The 22,418-nt window shown below is 24.8% G+C and overlaps 1 protein-coding gene across 1 annotated transcript; it reads right to left on the bottom strand.

The window, feature by feature from the left end:
* Positions 1 to 7,942: 7,942 nt before the first annotated feature.
* LOC145829414 (allene oxide synthase-lipoxygenase protein-like) lies at positions 7,943 to 21,419 on the bottom strand. The gene is made up of 14 exons (XM_082937195.1): positions 21,350 to 21,419; positions 20,194 to 20,380; positions 19,012 to 19,140; positions 18,473 to 18,718; positions 17,768 to 17,858; positions 17,552 to 17,708; positions 16,561 to 16,824; positions 15,986 to 16,175; positions 15,338 to 15,418; positions 15,109 to 15,224; positions 11,475 to 11,594; positions 10,760 to 10,894; positions 10,104 to 10,202; positions 7,943 to 8,426 (listed from the first exon to the last, which is right to left on the bottom strand). The coding sequence occupies exons 1-14, from the start codon at positions 21,380 to 21,382 to the stop codon at positions 8,247 to 8,249; spliced, it is 2,028 nt and encodes a 675-aa protein (XP_082793321.1). The 5' UTR covers positions 21,383 to 21,419; the 3' UTR covers positions 7,943 to 8,246.
* Positions 21,420 to 22,418: the final 999 nt, after the last annotated feature.

Genomic DNA, 22,418 nt, shown 5'->3' with positions numbered 1-22,418 from the left:
TAGATAAAGAGATTTTTTGTATCTAATCAAAATTACACCGTTTTACATGAATTTTTTTTCAAAATTCCAGGTATTTCCAGGTTTTTTAGTGATTATTGTGTAAAATATTTTTTCTACTTTTTTCATACTACATTTTTTCAGTTTTTTGCCTAAATTGTCAAACTCCAGATATTTCCAGGTTTTTTTTTGGCAGTCCTAACAGATGTTTTTTATTTAAAAATAAACTAGCATGAAAAATAACTTTATGATTAACTAAATATTGATAGAAAAACGAGAAAAAGTTCAGTTCTCACAACTATGTTCAATGGACTAGTATTGAGAAAGAAATTTAATACTTAAAAAACAGGTAAACTATATACAATTAAACTGACATGCATAACTGTTTTTAATGTTTAATGCTGCCAGATTGGCCACTTGGTTCTAAGAACTCTCTTTAAGCTTTTTATTTTCTTTAAGATTTTTTATTTACAAGGTTTCTTGTTCATTTTTAGTATAATAATATATATATGTTCTGGACATGACACAAAAGGGATCCAACAGGTGTACAAATCGATAACTGAAAGGTTTTTTTTTTGTACACCAGGTCCTACGACTAAATATATTGAACACTTTTCTTTTTGTCATTCAATAATTAAAAAAATTATAAAATTAAACAAGGTTATAAAAATGCTGTAATAGTACAAACTTTTGGAGAAGTTAAGGGCATAGGGGGTCCGACATTTTTTTTTTACTAAAAATAACATTGGATCTTATATAAAAGCTTGAAGTACAAACTACGAGCCAGTTTTTATAGAATTAAAAAATATTATTCAATTTTTGAGATATTGTAACTTTTATAAAAAGTTTCTAATACAAACGTATAGACCGCAAATTTTTCAGGGTCAATTTTCTAGAAAGTTTGAAAAATCACTTAAAATCTATCTTCTCCATCATTTTTTGAGCTAGAGACCTCAAATTTTCAGGAAACGTTCCTTTTATAGTTTAAAAGACTTTGAATGTTGGAATATTTAAAATATTAAAAAATAAAAAAAATAGGTAGTTTTTTTTTTATAAAAACTTTATTTTTCAAAATTTTAAAAGTTTCTGCATTCATTTTTTTTTTAATTTAATAATACACATTCTGTATAATTTGAAAAAGATTGCTTGAAAAATGAAGGAGGAGATAGATTTTTAGTGAAATAGTCTTTTTTCGCGTTTTTAGTTTGTGCCTTCCATAAGGAACCTATTGAGGTCACCGACTTGGGTCGCTCATATCTCAAAGTTTACTTAGAATAAAGTTTCTGATAGCTCAGATTAAACTCTATAAAACAATATCAACTTGTAAAAATCATTGTGGACCCCCCTCCCTATGCCCTTAAATCTAAGTTTGAATAAATATCAGGTCTGATTAAAAAAAATCTTTTGTTTGTTTTTAAATATGCTTACAAACTTAATACCTTTTTTTGAAAACTATCCAAATGTAAACTATATGGGACCCAAAAATGCAACCTTACAGTTTTTCAGCTGAAAACAGTGTTACATGTGGCAATTATCACAAAAAAAAATTTGTAGAATTTAAGACAATTTGAAGAAATTTTCATAAAGGTTTTGCAGAAAATACTTGAGAAGTATTTAGGAGTAAAGCTAGTACAAGTTTTTGTTATGATCTCATTAATACCAAATATATACTTTAAATTAAAATATTATGAAATTAAAGTCTTTAATAATATGTATTGTATATGAATTTTCAGTTTTAAGTGCAGTAATTAGATTTTTTTTGATTAGAACTCTACTAGCATCAGAAGTACATTTTGTTTTACAGTATCCAAAATTCAAATAGCTTGTTCAGTATAACAACATTAAATCCTTGGTTCAGTTGAGAACTTTTTCATTGGCTAATTTAATTTTAAGCTATATACCTATAAATTTTAAAACTTACTATTGCAGTTATAATAATGAAAATCTGTATATATGTAGTATTCAAAAACTCTATTTCACGTTTACAAAGTTTTAAGTCAATCTGCTTAGTATTTTTGTCATTAAAACTAAAGTTTTTCAGACTACAGTATAATTTACACATTAGGGTGCTTATTTTTACAGCTAATTTTGATTTTCTGGTTGGAAAAAACTTTATGTTTTGGGAATATCATAAAAATACCCTGTGCAAAATGTTAGATGATTTGAAGAAACTCTTATCTTAGCACGACCAATTTTCTAAAAACCATCCCAATGCAAAATGTATGGGATCCAAAAAATGCAACCTTATAGTTTTAGGCTGATATTTTTTTTACACGTGACCAATTATCACACAAACATATTGTGAACAATTTAAAACAATTTATAGAAAGTTTTATGGTAGCATTTCTTTATTTTGGCAATTTTTATCATTTTTTGTAGGTTTTCTTACATTTCCCATCTTTTTTTAAAAACAAGAAAAGCCACCATAGAACTTTCTTTAAATTGATTTTTATTTGTTTGAGTGATTACTGGTATGTAACAAAAGTTAAGTTAAAAACTTTAAGGTTGCATTTTTTGGATCCCATACATTTTGCATTGGGGTGGTTTTGAGAAAATTGGTCCCAAGATAGAGTTTCTTCAAATCATCTATAATTTGCCAGTGTATTTTTATGATATTCTCAAAACATAAATAAAGTTTTTTCCAGCCAGAAACTCTAAAGTAGCTCTAAAAGTAAGTACCTTACTGTGAATTGCTAAGAATTCTATTCAAAATTCCAGGTCACTCAAAAAGTATTAAATTTCAGTTTTTTTGGCTTTAATTTTCAAATTTCAGGTTTCCAGGTAAATAGCTACCCTTTGTTATTAAATAAGTGTGCAAATTAAGCAACTTCTAACCATTTTCCTTTCGAAATATTCTAGCATTACTAAGGAGAGTCCTACTAGACTTTGTCAGGTTTTCTTTAACAAAAACCATTCAGGATAAAATCATGAAAGGAAAAAGAAAGTTAGCTGATGTCACTTTTAAGGATGTGAATGCTAGAATGGTTTTTGTTATTGAGAACCTGACAAAATCTAGTAGGATTTTCTTTGGTTATGCTAGGATACTTCGAAAGGAAAATGGTGGAAGTACACTTGGGTAAAAAATGGAATCATCAGAACTAAAAAAGTTTTATAACTATCAGCTATCACAATAAGCTGTAAAGAAGACCTTAACACAGTACCAAAATAAAAAGCTGTTTATCTTATTGTGTTTAAATATAAATAAAAAGTATGTTTTCTATTTAGGTGAGTTGTTTAAAATCTGAGAGTAATAGTTATACTGCTATTGATGTCTGTAATGTCTGTAAAGTTTGTCAAAAAAAGTCTAAAACTAAAAATATGTGGATTCTATTTATTGCAATAATTGTATAACATGGATGCATTTATATTGTTATGGAATGTATATGAGCATGAGTTAAATTTTTATGTTACAAATGAAGATCCTTTTTACTGTAAAGACTGTGTAAATAAACTAGGATTAAATATTAGTTCAGTGGTGTTTTGAAAATTTCTATAATTTAGATGACTGTATGTTTTGTGAAGGCTGCTTTAAGTGGATAAATCTTAAATGTACCACAGTATCTGTTAAAATGTTAGCAAAAATGAATGACTAATTGAAAGCATTTAAAAAATAATACATTCCTTTAGTAAGAAGACATCAATACTTTGAGTTTAAATTTAAGTTAATTAATACTGGGTTGCCACTCATCTTTTCAAATTTTTTTCGAGGTTTTCTAAATTTCTTTCAGATTTTTAAAATTACACATTTTTGGGTCTATTTTTAATTTGAAGTTAATTTCTAAATAAGAAACTGTGTTTAATAGTATATAAACATTGAAAAAATACTTTAAATTTACTTTAAATGTGTTTTTTAATAAAAAAATGTTTGATGATGACAAAAAAAATCTTATTTAAGGGATAGATTTTTTGTGTCAAATCGAAATTTTACTACTGAAAATATTAAAATCATTAAAAACTCCAGGTTATTTTTGCCTTAATTTTCAAATTCCAGGTTTTCAGGTAAAGTGGCAACGCTGTTAATAGATTAACCCAATATGAGTAAAAATTCAGTTATAATCTTTGACATTTTCATATGGTTAAAATATGAAAATCTTATTAAATATATTTTGTTTAAACTTCAGTTTCTTCTAGTGGAAAGTACCTACTTTAAAATAGTAAATTTTAAACTTTAGTGATAACTAATTCTATAGAATCATAGTCTAGTTTTAGTTATGACCACTGACCAGTTCAGTTAATCACCATTTTTATGACAGTTAAATTAAGGTTTTTAGGAAATAATGTTAAATAAATGCTTTTTCGTGGTAGTTTTTCGGTGGTAGAAAGAAAGTAATATTAATAGATTACGGAACTTTTTATTAGTACGTTAACAAAATAAAACTTTTGATTTAAATTTTGAACTTGGCGTTTGTTTTTTCGCAAATATGTTTATACTATTGATCTAATGGATCCAGTATCCGAATCGTAGTTTGTAAAATGCTAAAAGTTGTCATGTCATGCCAACTGAGCAATGAAATATATAAACTTTTGTTTGTTTTATATTAATAATTTCAAGCTTGAGTATATATAACACTACTTTTTACCAAGCCTGATCCTGATTCAGCCGATTATTGTAATTTTAATTTAAGATCCGGCCGGATCTTAGCTTGAAATAAAAATCTGGATTCGGCTGGATCTTATTTTAGGAAAAATTTCTGGAGCGAGTTCATTGTGTTTGTATATTTCAAACAAAGTTGAACTTTTGCACTGATTGCATAGATTTTGAAATGAATAATGTTAGTACCAATTTACTCAAAAAAAAATGCTATAATGGAGTTATGAATTTTAGTAATAGTTATGATTATAACATTAAGATATATCAAACATATATACTGATAATTTTGAACTTTACATTTCGCAATAAAATAAACAGATATATATATATATATAAATACATTACATTTGTTCAACCGTAAGATAAAAATTTAATTAGTTTTTTTAATAAGCATAGATTTGTTTTAAAGTAAAGATTGTTTGTATTTATTCAATTTTTGTTTTAGCACTGTTTTCCAGACTATCATATATCTTGTATCATATATCAAGATGTTTTTATAAGTAAGCACTAAAGAGGTCTTTGACCAATAATAAGTCTGCTTTAAAATACCTTGAAAGAATTTAATAAACACTATCTTAATATTGATATTTAATAAAAAAAATTTAAAACTCTTGAAACTTTATGGAAAAGTTTGTATGGAATAGAACTAAGTAAACTAAATCAACCTTCACATAGCCAATTTAGAGGGTTTTTTAATAGTTTATTACAAACTGTCAAATTCGAAAAAACAGCACAATTGTTCAATACAAGCTATTGAATGTAATCTTTTTTGTTAAAGTTCGAATTGAATTAAACGTGCGTTACATTAATACACAAATTAAAAAAAAAACAAAAACAAAATTATGACGTAATTATAAAATTTTGTACAGAACGAATTTCAGTGCAAAAATTGAATTTCACTCTAGTATGCAAACAACCAAAAACCCCAAGACTACAAATGAGTGACTATAGTAGAGAATATTTTATGATAGGAACTTTTTCATATTTCTGCAAGACGATATGAATTCACTTCTATTGTTTAAGCAACTCTCTTGTTTCAAGACATACATAACGGCAGTTGATCATTTTAAGCACATGTTTTTTACCATCGTCTATAGGCCGTGCTAATGTTAAACTAAATTGTGATGAAAATAAAATAATGAATCAATTTTTTGAAATTATTGGCCTAATGTATAAAGAAGTTTTATGTTTCAAGATTAAAGAATTTGTAATAGTTAGTACTTTCTCGGATTAAAAGTTTGATTTTAATTTTAAACTTAGTGTTTATTTCACACAAGTATGTTTTTTTTATTATTAAATTCCATTTACTCATTATAATTATTTAATAACTAATTTTATCACTGTTATTTACTGAGAAAACTAAAAAAACTAAGTTTGACTCGGCTAGCATTTTGAATGTTCTATCATTTGCCTTAATAGTTTTAGTACTATACTAATAATGTTTAATATTCAAGTTTTTCAAAAATCAAGCTATTTGTATACAATTTTTTGTAATTAAAAAATTTTTTTACTAGTACTTTCAGAAATACTCAAATAGTGTACTTAAACAACTTTATATTACTTGTATATACTTTTATATATATTAAGTAAATTGTGTTTTTAAAACAAATATTAAGCTTCCGCGGAAACCAAAACTTTCATTGATCTTAAATCGGTAATCTCTAAGCACTAAGTCTCTTTAAATATCAACTTTTTTTTTTGTTTTTAAGAATGTAATTTTCTCCTAAAAACTATAAGTCTTACTAAACATATATATAGGTTAATATATTGTTTAAATGATATTCCTTTATTTTCATAATTTTTTTCATGTTTTTTATTTCAGTTTTGACTTAAAGACATCTTGAAACTTTTTTTTTATTGTTTTGCACTACACTGTTGACTGCAATACTTAGATACATACTTATCAAAATAAATAAAATAAAACTGGTTCTGGTGTTTTTTCTTATCTCTTGTTTAAAAGCAGAGCCGTTATATATTAATTTTTGTTGAATCTAGCTTTTTAAAACTTTTACTTTTATGATTTTTAATCTTTTATGATTTTCATCGGTAAATCTAGACGCTTGACAGTATAAGCTAAGTTGACAAGCTATAAATTTTAGAATCGCTAGATAAACGCCGTAATCAAATTCTGAAAACTATGTTTGGAAAAGTAATTTAATAATTCAACAAACGTCGTTCGTTATAATTGAATTATTATGTTTTTGGTTATAAAATATATGTATAATCATTTTTCAATTTAAAACTATCTGTTAGCCGAATCTTCTTAAATTTTATATAAAAATAAAATATTTCAAAAAATAACAAGTAATTTTTTTTCTGAAAAGTTGTTAATAACTTGATATTAGGTACTGTATGTATATATACTCTCATTCAATACTACATAGTTGACATAGTACGTCCATATAGGTTAAGGCTTTTCTAAAAACCACAAGTAATTATAGTTTAATAAAACTAACATTTCAGACTTTTAATTGTATAAACATTGAGAAGTTATGTATCTATACATGTACAAACAGAAGTTTAATGATGAAAAAAAAGCACAATAAAATGAACACCTAAATTTTTACGCAGAAAAGAGTTTTTAGTGTTTTTGTTATAAATTTTAATAAACTTTTTGAGGATTTTTTTAAACATACAATTACTTATGTGGCCATAAAGAATAAAAATTAGCAATTTTAGGGACGATCAAGTTTAAACAAATATAAAGAAATTTGACTAATCTTATATAAAATTGAGGAGGGTTAAAAAGCGTAAAGGCTATAGTAAATATATTTTATTGAAATAAATGGCAAAGTTTTTAAGTTGCTATCTGTAGCTTAGTTCAGATTTTTGTACTTTGTTAAATAAATCATTTAGAAGTGTATATTTATGTGACAAGTTTACAACAGATGTCCTTTTTTATCAGAAATAAATAAAAAAAACTTTACATATTCAAATTTTAGGCGCTTATTAGACAGTAAAGACTAGGTTTAGTGAATTTTCTAAGCTGCTTTATTTTTTTTCTAACGTCATAGATAAAAATAAAATTTTGTTACACAAATTGAAGAGTTCAGTGTGTACTTTTATGTTAATCTTAAGCATTTTTCATTAGTAGAAACTTTTTTTCTACTAAATATTATTATTAGTACTTATTTCTACTTTCTTTACATAAAATAGAGATTAATTTTAGTTCAAACAGAAAATACCGTACAACAAATCAATTAGCAAATTTTCAGTTAACTGTTTAAAGACTTTTAAAGCTTTAAATATACTTCTTTGTTTGTATAATAATATTCTTTGAATAATAATTTATTGCTAAATTAAACAAATATGCATTTAAAAAAATGTTATTTACGACTTTAAGTTGATGTTGTATGTTAATTAGTTTTTTATACTAAAAAGAAAATTAAGAAATAGTTAACGTTCCAAATATAGCTAATTAAAAAATAAACAGTTGCAGGTAAAAATTATAATATTTTTACAAAATACCGAACACAATTAGTAACTCATTAAGGCGTTTTATCTTCATTAAAGATGTTTATTAAACAAACAAGTATAGATCTTGAATAACAACCAATATTTTCTTTGTTTTTATTAAAAATATTATATGTTAATAAACGTTTGATTAATAATGAAACTTTGAAATATTTATTTTTCATTAAATTTTTGAAAGTTTCAATCATATTCCAACACTATTTGGAATGTTCCGAGGCATTTGGTAAATGTATTTACGAGGAAGTTTGTTGTTTCTCTCTTCAAGCTCCATGTCAAGCTTTTTAAGATCTTCTTGGAACTTCTTCTGTATTTTCTTTACCTCTTCCTCATAAAACCAAGTTTCTGGAATTTCACCCAAAAAATCCTAAAAAAGTTATATTCTGTTTGAAAAAAAAATAAAATTATCATATTTTGATTTATATTATATAAATATACCTACAAAACAAGTTAAATGTAACTAAGTGATTCAAACAAATCTTAAACTTATTCATTACAAATAACCCTTACATTTAGTTTTTTTAAATCCAAACTATAGTAGATAAGTTTTAGGGCTACAAATTTGAAATTTTATGCTTTTGATGAACAGGTTTAACGAATATAAAAACTTAAGACAACCCAAACCTTGAAGAAAAAAATAAAGCTACCGTATTTAAAAAAAAATTGAGCTAAAAAAATACCAGAAGATCTAGTTACAAAGTTTATGATGGTAAACATTTTGAAAAGATATATGTTGAAAGAGAAAATTAATAATAAGTAAGTTAGTCTTTTTTTAGTAAGTTATAACATTGCTTTTGAATTATTTACAGAAGATTGACTTTGGAAATAAAAGTATGTAAAAGGAGTTCAGATTAATAAGATTATATAGATAAAAAATTAACATAATTAATAATAAATTATAGTTTATAAAATCAGAATCATCAGTATTTGATACACTTGAACTTGAATTGGAAAAATATATTTTTTGAGCACTACACAGTAAAAAAAAACTTACTATAAACATTTTGGCACTTCATAAATAAGAAAAAAAATACTTTTTGTCGCAATTATATCAATAAAAACTTAATAAAGTTTTTAACATAGGAAAAGGATTTATAAACTATGTGTTTAAATTAAACAAAAAAAAAATTATAAAACTTTATAAACTTAAGAAGATTTATCAATCGTAAAAACCTTAAATTTTTTAAGTTACCCTTATATGCAAATAAAAAAAAGTTTCAAAAATAAATTCTAGTATACCTATGCTTGCCTTAAGCCAAAAATTAATATATTTTTTAAACTTAACAAGTTTGGACTAATAAATTTTCAAACAAGTATATAAAAAGTTATTATTTAATTTTTTTTTTGTTTCAAATCATTGTTAAATACTTTTAAATATAAAGTATTTATTTTTACGATATCTTTTAATTAATATTTTACTAAATTGTTACAAACGTTTGTGCAAAATTCAAAAACAAAGGCATTAAAAACATTAAACTCTAATTATATTTTACACGACAATGCTGTTTAAACTGATTAAATAGTAAATGAAAGTAAACTATTCAAATAAGCTACAGTTTAAATTCTTCGAAATTAAAAAAGTTCTATGCTGTTGCATTCGGAAACTTTGTTTAAGACTGCTTTTCTTTATGTGTTTTATCATTAACCAATAAATTCATCCTAATGAACATAAAACACCTAGCGCGAAAATCGAGTCAATCTTAAAGGTTCGACAATTTGTGGCCCGCAAAGTAATAACCTGCAGCCTGTGATGTTGTTTTATTTAAAAACATATTATTTGAATACATTAGAACTAACGGTTTATGGTAAAAACTTACAATTCGGGTTCTTAAAATATTAACAATTACCTACTTGTGACTATTTATACTTTATTTTATCAAATTTTGGTTTATAGTTTTGTTTTCTATTGCAACATTTTTTATAACTGCTGCCCGCGGAAGAATTTTTCTACTCATAGCTGCCCGCAATCAAGTTTTTTCCACGATGTATAAAACGCTACCGACACCTTTTGTAGCTTGTTTTACTAATTAAACAATTCACAGACCTGGTCTTCGAAAAATTGAGAAAGTGTGTAATTTGCCGATAAAGGTCCCACTGCTTGGCTAGCGTTGGGTAAGCAATTCATAATTCTTTCCATTGTTGCCTTTTAGTTGAAAGAGTAAAAATTATATTTATGTTTAAGAGTGAAGTTATTTGTGTCTGCATAACCAGCATGTTTGTTTTTTAAGAATATAAAAACCTCTGAAGCAGTTTGTTTTATTTTAAGAGTAAATATGATACTTTTTATTTAACAAACATATAACAATAATCATGTAAAACAAAAAGCTAACCAAGAAACGATTTTTATACAATTCTAAAAAGTTTAATACAGTTCATATACTTGTATCTCTATACAGATAACTTAAAATAGTGTTTATACCTAAAATATTAACAAAAATGACTAAAGTATGGTGTTTATATATATTTAAATAGATTGATAATTTGGTGATAACTTTGCTATAAATTATAAGGGATGTTTTTCAGAATTTTTGAGGCTTTTAAACAGTCAACTTTTTGACAAATACATTGATAACAGTTTAGTTTAAGTCATTTTCTATTACTGCTCTAAAATTATATGAAAAATACTTTTGGCTATTTTACTGAAAACACAAACAAACAATGGTTAGACTTTAGAAATGTTTAAATTTAAATAAAACATACTTCTCCTTTCTTGTGGGGAGGTAAATTCATTATTTGAGGGCACATTGGCACAAATTTCATGTGGTCCCATTGGCCAAAATTAACTGCAGAGTGCTGCAGAGAAGATGTTGCTATGACGACAGTTAACAAGTTAATCTGAAAAATTAGTTTTTAAATAAATATTAGTCGTGTTTAATTACTTCATTTAAAGGTTTAGCCTATCTGAAGCCGTTTAATTTTTTGTCAAAATCTTAAGTTTTAAAATGTTGTTTAGACAGACAATAAAGAGTTTAGATACTTTTTTCCAAATTGAAATTTTTGATTTTGGAATAGTTTTAGTATTTCTCAATAAAAACAAAAGGTGAACATTTTAGAAAACTAAAAGTAACAAAAAAGTAAAAATTTGAACTTAAAAGAATGTTTCTCGAAAATAGGTAACATTTATTTAGTCAAAGTTTTTGTATTTTAAAGTACAATTTTAGTTAAACTTGATAATGATTACAATTATAAATGTCAAAAAATATTCTTCACCATAACTTTTTAGATTTTAAATACTAGTGTTTTGGATTAGTGTTCTTTTCATAATTTTTTGCTAGTATATATTTTTTGTTTACAGAAAAGTGATTAGCAAAATTAAAGTAATAATACTTAAAACGAAATATGTTTAATAGAGTTTACTGCTCTTGAAAATTTTATAGCTTAACATTTTCATTAATATAAGATAATTATTTCTAACCAGTTCGTCCCTGCTTTCAAATTTGCTGGGTACTCCCCTTTTGTTACCATCTTGCCACCCAAATCCTAAATTTGCCGACTCGTCAGCAAATTGTTGAAGTTCCGAGTCTTCTATTATGTCCTGTTTTTGTAAATTTTATGATAAAATAGATCATGTAAACTTTTTAATAGTTTTTTCAACATTTAAAATGAACACAAAGTATAGCTATTCTCTAAGCTTTACAAACATTTCTTGTAACGAAACTGTTTTTACACTTACCGTTTCGTTTTATCAAATCGTGTTTAAAGAGTTAAAGTGGAAGAATTTCAAAGTTCATGTGACGTCACAATTCGTATTGAGAACAGAAAGTGATAAAAAGAAGCGTGAAGTAATAATGAGGGAGTGAGTTTCAAAGTAGTCGTAGTCTTGCAGACGCAACGCACGGCAATGCAGACAAGAAACGCGCACAACGACGCAGAGACGAGTTGAGCCGGCAAAGCGAATGAAGCACATTTAAGAAGGGCGTTTTGTGATTAAACGAGGATAGGAAAACTACATCGTCGAGTCTGTTTCTTGGCAAAGTTAATATATGCTTAGTTGTTGTGCCTACGAGACTCAATTCAGCAGTTGTTGGTAACATTTTTATTGTATTTCGTTTTCTGTCACTTACTTTACAGCAGTGGCTCCCAACCTTTTTGATGCCCCGAACCCCTAAAGTCTCTTAATTTGATCTCGCACCCCTAACACTATATGCTATAATTATTTATTAATAATTCTATTATCAAATCATTTATTTCATTAATTAATAACTTGTATTTTAATTTTTATGATAGTGTACTATATAAACAAAAATGAAATAGTTGGAAATTTAAAAACATAACAAACTATATTCGAACAAGTTTTATCTATTTTTTAATTTATACAAAACAATGCTTCAGCCTATGACTTCGTCATTTAGTTTTTAATATTTGAAAAAATATTAGAAGTGATAAAAAAGCACGAGAAAAGTAATAAATATTAGGCTTAAACTTAAAACTAAACTTTTTATACATTTTGTTATGAATATATGTACTTAAAAAATAGAAATCAGCTGTTCTAAGTTAAGTTTATGTAATGTTTAATTTTCAAAACTGTTAGCAGCTAGGAGGTTTCAAAATAATAAAGTTTATAGTTAAGATTTTAAACAATTGAAAGATGTTTAGTCTTAAATTGTAAAAATATATGTATAAAAACAAATACAAAAAAGTTTGTTTGCTTCCAACAGTGGCGTAGCGTGGTATTTTGGTCAAGGGATGCCAAATTTTTTTCTCAAACAAATCCTCTAAGTTAAAACTTTTGTAATTAGCTATAAAAAGATCTTTTTATAAGTAATATTATTGAAATAAATTCATTAAGTAAAATAATTTACCCTTGGTTGGGGACCCCTTGGTATACAGTATGTTTTTTTTTTTATATATAAATCACGTTGCACTAGTAACCAATTTCCCAATATTTATTTAGTTGTAAAAACTAGCAGGTAAGATTTATCTGGCGTTCCATATGAAAGTCTTTAATACTTGGAATTACCGTTAGTGTCATTTAATAATAATAATAATAATAATAATAATAATAATAATAATAATAATAATAATAATAATAATAATAATAATAATAATAATAATAATAATAATAATAATAATAATAATAATAATAATAATAATAATAATTATAATAATAATAATAATAATAATAATAATAATAATAATAATAATAATAATAATAATAATAATAATAATAATAATAATAATAATAATAATAATAATAATAATAATAATAATAATAATAATAATAATAATAATAATAATAATAATAATAATAATAATAATAATAATAATAATAATAATAATAATAATAATAATAATAATAATAATAATAATAATAATAATAATAATAATAATAATAATAATAATAATAATAATAATAATAATAATAATAATAGTAATAGTAATAGTAATAGTAATAATAATAATAATAATAATAATAATAATAATAATAATAATAATAATAATAATAATAATAATAATAATAATAATAATAATAATAATAATAATAATAATAATAATAATAATAATAATAATAATAATAATAATAATAATAATAATAATAATAATAATAATAATAATAATAATAATAATAATAATAATAATAATAATAATAATAATAATAATAATAATAATAATAATAATAATAATAATAATAATAATAATAATAATAATAATAATAATAATAATAATAATAATAATAATAATAATAATAATAATAATAAAAATAATAATAATAAAAATAATAATAATAAAAATAATTATAATAATAATAATAATAATAATAATAATAATAATAATAATAATAATAATAATAATAATAATAATAATAATAATAATAATAATATTAAATTTAAGAGCAATTTATCCATATCAAAATCCAACCTAACAACATCGTAATTGATGACGGTTACAGTGCGAAATGAAAAATAGTATTCTATATAAGGACGACTAGTGAATAGGGTAATTTGCGAAGTTCTCCAACCTAGAAAATTGTTAAAAAGTATCTAGTACGTTTAAGTTTTGTTTTTAATTTAAGCTTCTTATGAAACTTAAATTTAGATTATAACCATTTTATCAGCATGTGAACATAAAATTAGATTGAATCTTCGAAGTTTCTCTTACTAAGCTAAAGTTTAACTGAGAAGTGTTTTCTTTTTTATTTTAAAATAAACTCCAAACTCATGTCTAAACATTAAGACCGTTCTAGTGGCACTAAGTTTACGACTAATTTTCTAATAGTTCTTAAAACGTAAAACTAGATAACTAGTCAACTTAAATTTTTTACAGCTAATTAAAAAACAAATTAAAAAAAATTAAACTACTGGTGAAAACATTTAAACTTTCTTCTTTTTGAAAATGTTTAAAAAACCAAGTTTGCGTGTAAACATTACTCTTGTTCTAGTGACACTAGATTTAAGAAACTTTTTTATGGTGTACTTAATATGTTATACTCACAATTCCCATTCGCGTACACTTCCAACCCTAAATCATTTTTCATTTCTTTTTTGTTTTATTATTTTATTTGTTATTTTTTTCTTAATTTTATTCTTATTATTTTTTACTATGATTGTCACCTCTAACCCTTACCCCCTTGGTCGGTAAGCGGTCCTCGGATTCGACCGGGTGGCAATTGTGTGCGGGTTGTAACTGAGCGGATCCTTGTTAAAACGTATGACTGGCACAACTTAAAGTTTTATCTGAATATTAGAAAAATTAAAGTGTTAACAATGCTTTGAAAAAAATTAATTGGTTGTTTTAATAAATTATAAAGGAGGATTATAAAGTAAGTTGTATTTGTGTATAGTAGTTCCATATTTAACATGTAATTTTGTAAACTATTATTTGTAGTAGATGAAAAAAGTTTCAAGTAAGTTGAAAATAATCAAGCCACGGGGAATTTTTTGATATTCGAAAATTTTCCGCACCCCCTACCAAAAATACCACACGTTGCTTTTGTTTCTAACGAAACTTTTTTTAACAGTTTAATATAATTGGTAAGCACATATTTAAAGATTGTAGCCAATCAACGAATAATTTAAGAAAAGTCCATTGAAAATAAAACAGCTAATTACCTTGTCTGACTTATAAAACAGATTCACAATTTCAGATATATAGTTTTCAAGCATTTGCCAAAGTTTCAGAGTATCTTGAGCATAATAATAATGAGGAATTTTGTTTGGTGCAACACCTTAAAAAAATAATTAAACATTATGTTAAAGCAACATAAAGTTTTGAGATAAATTTTAGTTATGATCTTATTATTGTATTGGTCAGATTGTTATTAGTTATCCTTAAACTTACCATTTTTATGCAAGAGTTTTGGTATGTTCAGCTCGCCAAAAGTGAGTGTTTTGTAAAACGTCTTCATAGCAGATACTGCTTCTACAATACAATTTTTTTTAATTTAGCTTGAAATTAAAACAAAATATTTGTTTATTCAATATTTTTTGAACAATATACGCTATTGATCTCTTATATGATTAAACAGTGTTTTTTAAATAAACCTAAAAATTTTTTAGTTTTACGCTTTTAGTTATAATACTAAAAACTTAGTTAGCTTTTCAATCATATTTAGTGGAACACTTTATATCAATATTTCACTAATTCTATACAAAATTGATTTTTATAGCTCCGTTGAACTGTTAACCCGCTAGCGCACAGAAGCATGTTTTAGTGTAAGAAAAAAAAGAATACTGTTTAGTTTATTACTATTATGTAGTATATGTATTATCCAATAAAACTTTTTGGCAAGTCTAAAATTTAGTCCTACCGTTTAAACTTACTATTTTGTAAAAAAATGTATAACCTGCATTGATGTAGATCGGAACAAAACTAAATTGCAAGGTAGGTACAAATCAACTTCATTATATAAAGAAAACTTTATATTTTAATCTACAGCATTGCTACACCGGTCTACAAAAACACACATGGTTATAAAAAAACACAAACCAAAGCTAAGTTTGTTTAGCTCAGAATCTTCGGTTATGAGTGCCTCGCGGGCTTTCTGGTTGATATCAGCAACAGTTTTCAAGTGAGGCCTGAGCAGTTTGTATATCGGATGCGCAGTTGACAAGCATCTGAAACAAGCCACCATGAAAGGCTCTGGAAAGCCGTGAGTGTACAAGTAGTGGTATACCCACTGAAATGACAAAGTTACTTTTGTAATAGTTGACAATCATTTTATTTTTTTATGTAGACAGTAAAACTCAGAACTTTATTACACTTAGTAAACGTTCGTGTTTGTTGATATTTCTATTCTTAAGGAAAACTTATCTTAAAAGGTTTATAAACTAAAAAAAGACAAATTTAATGCTTAGTTGGTAGTGTATAGTAAAACAACTATGTAATTTTCAAAAGACTTCAAAATTCTTAAACTTTTTATTTTGTACTTTACTACAGTTTGTTGAAACTGTAAGAATATAATTGTTAAAATTTTAATGTTTTAAAATGATAGTCAGGTTTAAATAAAAAAGCGTTTTCAAAATAAAAACTGTCTATTTTAAAGTATAAGAAGTATCGTTTACCTCATGTATGGAAACCATACAGTTTCTAATCCACATTTTAGCCAGCAGCCAATCTAGAGAGTCTTTGTCGGCGGTGTGCAGATAACTTCTGTCATTTGGCTTCAGTTGAATGCAAATTGGTACAAAGTTGTCTTCCTCATTAATGTAATACAAGCAGACAGCATGGGGAACTTCACAAGGTTTCCCATCTGCTCTCAAAGAGTTGACAAGACCAACATTTTGACTGAACATTTCGTGGAAGTCTGCAAAAAAGAGCCTTTCTTCCTGTAGTTTAAACAAGTTAATTCAAGATAGCTACCTAGTAATAAATAATTACAAAATGAACTAATAGACATAAATTATAATTGATACTCCAGGGTTTCGACTGAACATTTCTAATAGTCAGCCAAAATAACCTTTCTACCTGCAATTCAAAGTAAAATATTTCACACCTATTTCTCTTCAATATACATTGCAAATCTATAGATGATTATCATGAAAGTAGAATGATACCCAAAAAAATTTTAATACATTTTTTTTACAGAAAACTATATTTAAAAAAAAAACAACAATCTATATGTATACTTTTAAAAGAAATAGTTATAACGTCTGCATGAAAATTAATAACCAACATCGTTATTTTGAAAACCTTGTTACCGTTTATAGTATTTAGGGCAGGGTTTCCAAAAGTGGGCCATAAGCTGTTAGAAGGGGCCGTGAGTAATAAAGGAGCCATGAAGCCATAATTTAAAACTTATATTAGATATTTAGGAGTTGATGTTGTATAGCAAAAAAATATTAAGGCGTATTTAAAGGTAGATTTTTGAGAAATTTTGTGGGAGGAGGCCATAGCATTTCTTATTAATTTAAAGGAAGCCTTATGAAAAAAAAAAAGTTTAGGAAACCCTGATATATAGTATGCTGAGTTTTTAAGTTTAAAATTTTGGTTAAAAAAAACTGTTTAAATATTCAACTAAGCTTACAACTATTTTACAATAATTCCCAAACAAACCTTTATTTCACTTTCAATTGATGTTCCACATCTAAGTAAACCTTTTACATCGTCATCAGTTACATTAAAATAAGAAGGAATCGTCTTTAAAACCTTAAAAGAGAGAGGATATACTCCATTCATAATTTGCCAACCGAAAACTTCATCTGTTTTCCAACTGAAAATGAAATAGTAAGTAATGTTGAGTAAAGTATATTAATAAAAACAAAAGTTTACTCGATAGACTCGTCAGTTTCTTGATTTTCTTCGTCCAAAATTGTATGGAAAGTATGGTAATCTTCTAAGCATTTAATTGGAAATATTTTGGCTAGAAATGAAAACTTTTCAATATTAAGTTACATTATCTACTTACAATTACTCACAATCTATTTTAAAAACAAGATTATTCTCTTCTTAAACTATTATTATTTTTTATTAGTAGAATTTGAACATAAGTCAAATAAAAATTAAATCTGAGCTAGTTATACTTAAGTAATAATAAATATGTAAGTTATAACTAAGTCCATTAAAAAACGAATTCATATTTCAAAAAATTACATTTTATATCACTTTTTGTTTATAATATCTTGAAAAAATACTGTTGCTACAAATATTGAGATATTTATAAATGATTCCTTTATAAACTAATTACTTGAAACAATTAAATATAACTAGTAAATTAAACTAACTGTAAAAATTTAAATCATAAAATTAAAATGAAGGTAAAAGCTTGCGAAGTTTAAACTTATAATAGTACAATTACTTATATTTATTTATTAATTGTTGTAAGTGAGACAATTATATACAAGCTTTGTATTTAGTATGTTACAAAAATAATTAAAACTTTTTGAAAATGAAAAGTACTTTAAATTTATTTACTTAAAATGAAAACTTATAAAATACATAAATAAACACTGATCAAAAAACATAGTTTTGACTCACCAACGAATTCTTTGTACTTCAAAGACAGCCCGGCCCAGGCGAAATCACCGAAGCTGTCGCTATTCCTGTCAGAGGTCATTTTCAGGTATCCTGGCAAGTCCTTCCAGCTGTCAAACATGAGATGGTTGGTGATTCCGTCGTGGCCACTTTTCTTGTCGTTCCATTTCAACATCTTCTTTATCTTAATGATGTTCTTTTCGCGTTGCTTTCTCAGTACTTCGTTCGTGACATTTTGCGGTAATTCAGCTTAATTTTAAAACCTATTAGTCAAACAAATTTTGCATTTAAAGAAAAAAAATATTACAAAGATATTTAAGTTATAAATTGAACAAATACCCGGTTTCATATTTAAAAGGGGAAAGTAAAACTATCAAAAAGGGGTAGAAAACTGCATGCAAGTAAAACTTCTAATACTGTATATGTAAAATTTTAGTAAAATAACTTTGACTGCTAAAGGTGTGCCTTAAGTCAATCTTAATTTAAAAACATCTTAAAATTATCGTTTTTTATTTTTAGCCGTAGAGAAAATAAAAACTTACTTTTTGGGTTTAAAACGCTAAACTCATCATAGATAATGGTATAGACAGGAAAATATATTTCTGTTTCTTTGTACACTACTTTTATATAGTCACATGCTAGATTGTCAACTTTTAATCCATGCTTTAATTCTAAAGTAGAAACATGTTTATTCAAACTTTTGTGCAATGTATAAAAACGTTTTCTATTATATGGTTTTTTGAGATAACTTTTTATTGAACTTTTGGATTAAAATTGTAATTTTTGTAAAAATCATTGTGATTTGAGAAAACTACAAGAAAAAATAATAATTATTACTTAATATGACATTAAACATTTAAAACTGCTTAAACTTGTGTTGTAGAACTTCAATTTTAACGTTTTAAAATATTTTGTAATATATAACTAAAAGGTTTTGAAAGTCATATTTCAACAAATAACATTAAGTAGCTGCAAAGAGATGATATTGTTTTGTTTATTTGTTCTATAATTATGGCTGCAGTTTATTTAACTATTTACCTTTTATTTCTAAGAGGTCTAGTTCGGAATTATTTTTTGTGATTTCTATAAACGTAGTTGTAAATGCCTCTTTACAACATTTGCTTTTATCTTGTATGTTATTTGGCATAGTGTAACTTAAAGATCGATTTATCACTTGGTATAAAAATTTTGCTTTAAAGTATATTCATAAGAATATATTTGTTAATTGAAAAAATTATTGTTTGCTTACGACAAAAAACATCGAAATTATGTTAACCAAAAATAAATTTATCAAAAACTTGTGAGCTATTTTAGAAAATTGTGTTATATTATTTTGTTTATTTATTACTTTATTTACTTATTTACCTATTTTGTTACTGTATTTATTTATAAAAGTTTTACACATTTACGAAGCACAAAACCAAGAAAAACACACACAAAAAATCATTTTAACTGAAACTGATTTTAAGAACTAACATATTATATAACATTATTATAATTAGCATATCTAGTGTATTTATAGAAATAAGATGAAATGCTATATGGTTTTTATCGTTAAAAAGATACTTAGATAATAATTTTGTTACATACGCTTATACAATTTATATAACTAGATTTATAGCAAACAGTTGTATTATAAAGACAAAAACTAAATATCTTTTTAAAACAGTAGTAACTTGATACTAATTCAAAAGTCATACAAAACAAAAACTTTAACAACTGACTGATATTGATTATGCAAGGGATTCCAACATCCAGTAAATTAACAGAAAATTTATCAGTATTTCCCTGCTCGAAGTTGTTATAAAACCAGTGATCAAGAACTTTCCATTCAGTTAATCTTCCGTCTTCTCCAACAAACTGAATCTCAACTGTGGAGTTTGTTCCTCCTTCATCATAATCATCGCCTACCTTTCGTAGTATTATATTGGTTATATAAAGAAACTATTACAGTTTAAGTGTTTTTGAACACAAATATTATATGCATATTCAGTTGACTCATTGCTATCATATAAATAACTTATGTCTTAAAGGGTCTAATATGCACGAAGACATTTTTGCATGAAGACTTTTTTTCACGGCGGGTCACTTTTGCAAGAAGAGTAATTTTTGCACGAAAGTAAAAAAAAACGAAAAAATAAAAATACAGTTGTTATAAAAATACAAAAAAAAGTTTATTTAATAACAAAAATAAAAGTTACCGACCGAGGGTAAGTGTTAGGGGTAACAGTGATAGTAAAAATAAAAAAGAAAAATAACAAAAAATAAACTAATAAAATAAAAAAACAAGGAAAAAAGTTACCGACCGAGTGTAAGGGTTAGGGGTTAAAGTGACAAAAAAATATACTTAAAAAAGTTTATTAATCAAAAATAAACAAGAAAATAAAAGAATTCTTATAAAATAAACTACAAAAAAAAACAAAAAAAATCGATCGAGGGTAAAAGTTAAGGTTTATAAAAAATCAAAGTTAATAAAAAAAAAAGAATTTTTTTTCAACACGTGCAAAAGTGACCCCTAGTGCAAAATTGACTTCGTGCAAAATTGTCTTCGTGCAAAAATTTCCTTTCGTGCAAAAGTGTCCCTTAGTGCATATTACACTCATACCCAACTTATGTAGCTGCTACGAGTCTTTCATAAAATTGTGTTCATTTCAATTTCGAAATTAATAAGCTCGATATAAACAGAAAATTGATAAACAAAAACTGTTTTCATTTTATTTTTTTGTAATACTTAATAAGTACTTAATTAGTTACTAAAATGCATTTTTCTTAAATAAAGTTTTTTTAGATATCTTTAAAAGTTTATATTATTTTTTTTAAACAGTAATTGTTGAACCAAATTAAGTCAAATATTTTTAATAAATACTAATATTTACAAACCTTAACAAAAATCTTGTATTTTGTCATTTCCATTGTTTTCAAATACGAAATTTATCAAAACTGTGAAACTATTTCTGTTGAAACTTTTAAGAAGTTATATACATAATTTATTTTTGCTATACACACTTGGTAGAAATTTTTTTAACAGAAACAAATCTTAATACAGCATTTTGATTTTTATAAAAGTATATAAAAACTAAACATAAATAGTATTGTTGTATCTGAAAAAGTTCGTTATACATTCTACATGATAAAAAACTACGTCCAGAAATTTAAAATAAAGCTGATTTTTTTCCTAGAATACTATAAAACAAGTAAATATAAAAGTTTTAATAATATTTTACATATTAAGTAAAATAAATATGCTATAGTACTTACTTATGTTTGTTTTTATATCATTTATATGATATCAGATTAATTAAATAAAAAAACTATTAACAAAACAAAAATACATTAGTTTTTAATTATAAATTTTTCGATTTTTATTTCAAAATAAGTAATTTAAGTTCTAATATTACTTTGCTCTTAATACATGATCTTTTAGGAATAAAGTAACAAATTTTGGAGACTGAATTTTTTTTTTGCCTTAAATCAAATAAACATATTGATAAAAGTCTACATTTTATTTTGAACACAAACTAGTATAAGTCTAATGTTTATAAAGATTGGCGACATAGTAAAAACAAAACTCAATATTTCTAAAATAGTGCGATATTTATCATTAGTAAAAAACTTTATCTAGAATATAAAAAACATTAAATGAAAAATATTTATCAAAAAAAAAAAGTTTATTCACTATTTGTTATAAAACAATGTTGTTTTCCAATGTTTCATCATCATTAAAAAGTACTTTTTATTTATGCCTAGCTATAAGTGAGTTTGAAATAATCTCAACAATACTAAGTTAAATTTTTGATGACTGTTTATTATTTTGACTCCACTTAACGAAAATGCTTTAAAATCGAGTTTTAAAGCTTACATGCATAAAAACTAAATTTTAACTATAAAAGGACTAACAAAAAACTACATTTGTTGTTAAATTTCTGGTTGCTAATTTGATTAGTTTTTA

This window comes from Thalia democratica, chromosome 2, assembly GCF_965202585.1.
Source record: "Thalia democratica chromosome 2, ktThaDemo2.hap1.1, whole genome shotgun sequence".
Classification (NCBI taxonomy): Eukaryota; Metazoa; Chordata; class Thaliacea; order Salpida; family Salpidae; genus Thalia; species Thalia democratica.
This window is presented reverse-complemented; position numbering and strand designations above follow the sequence as displayed.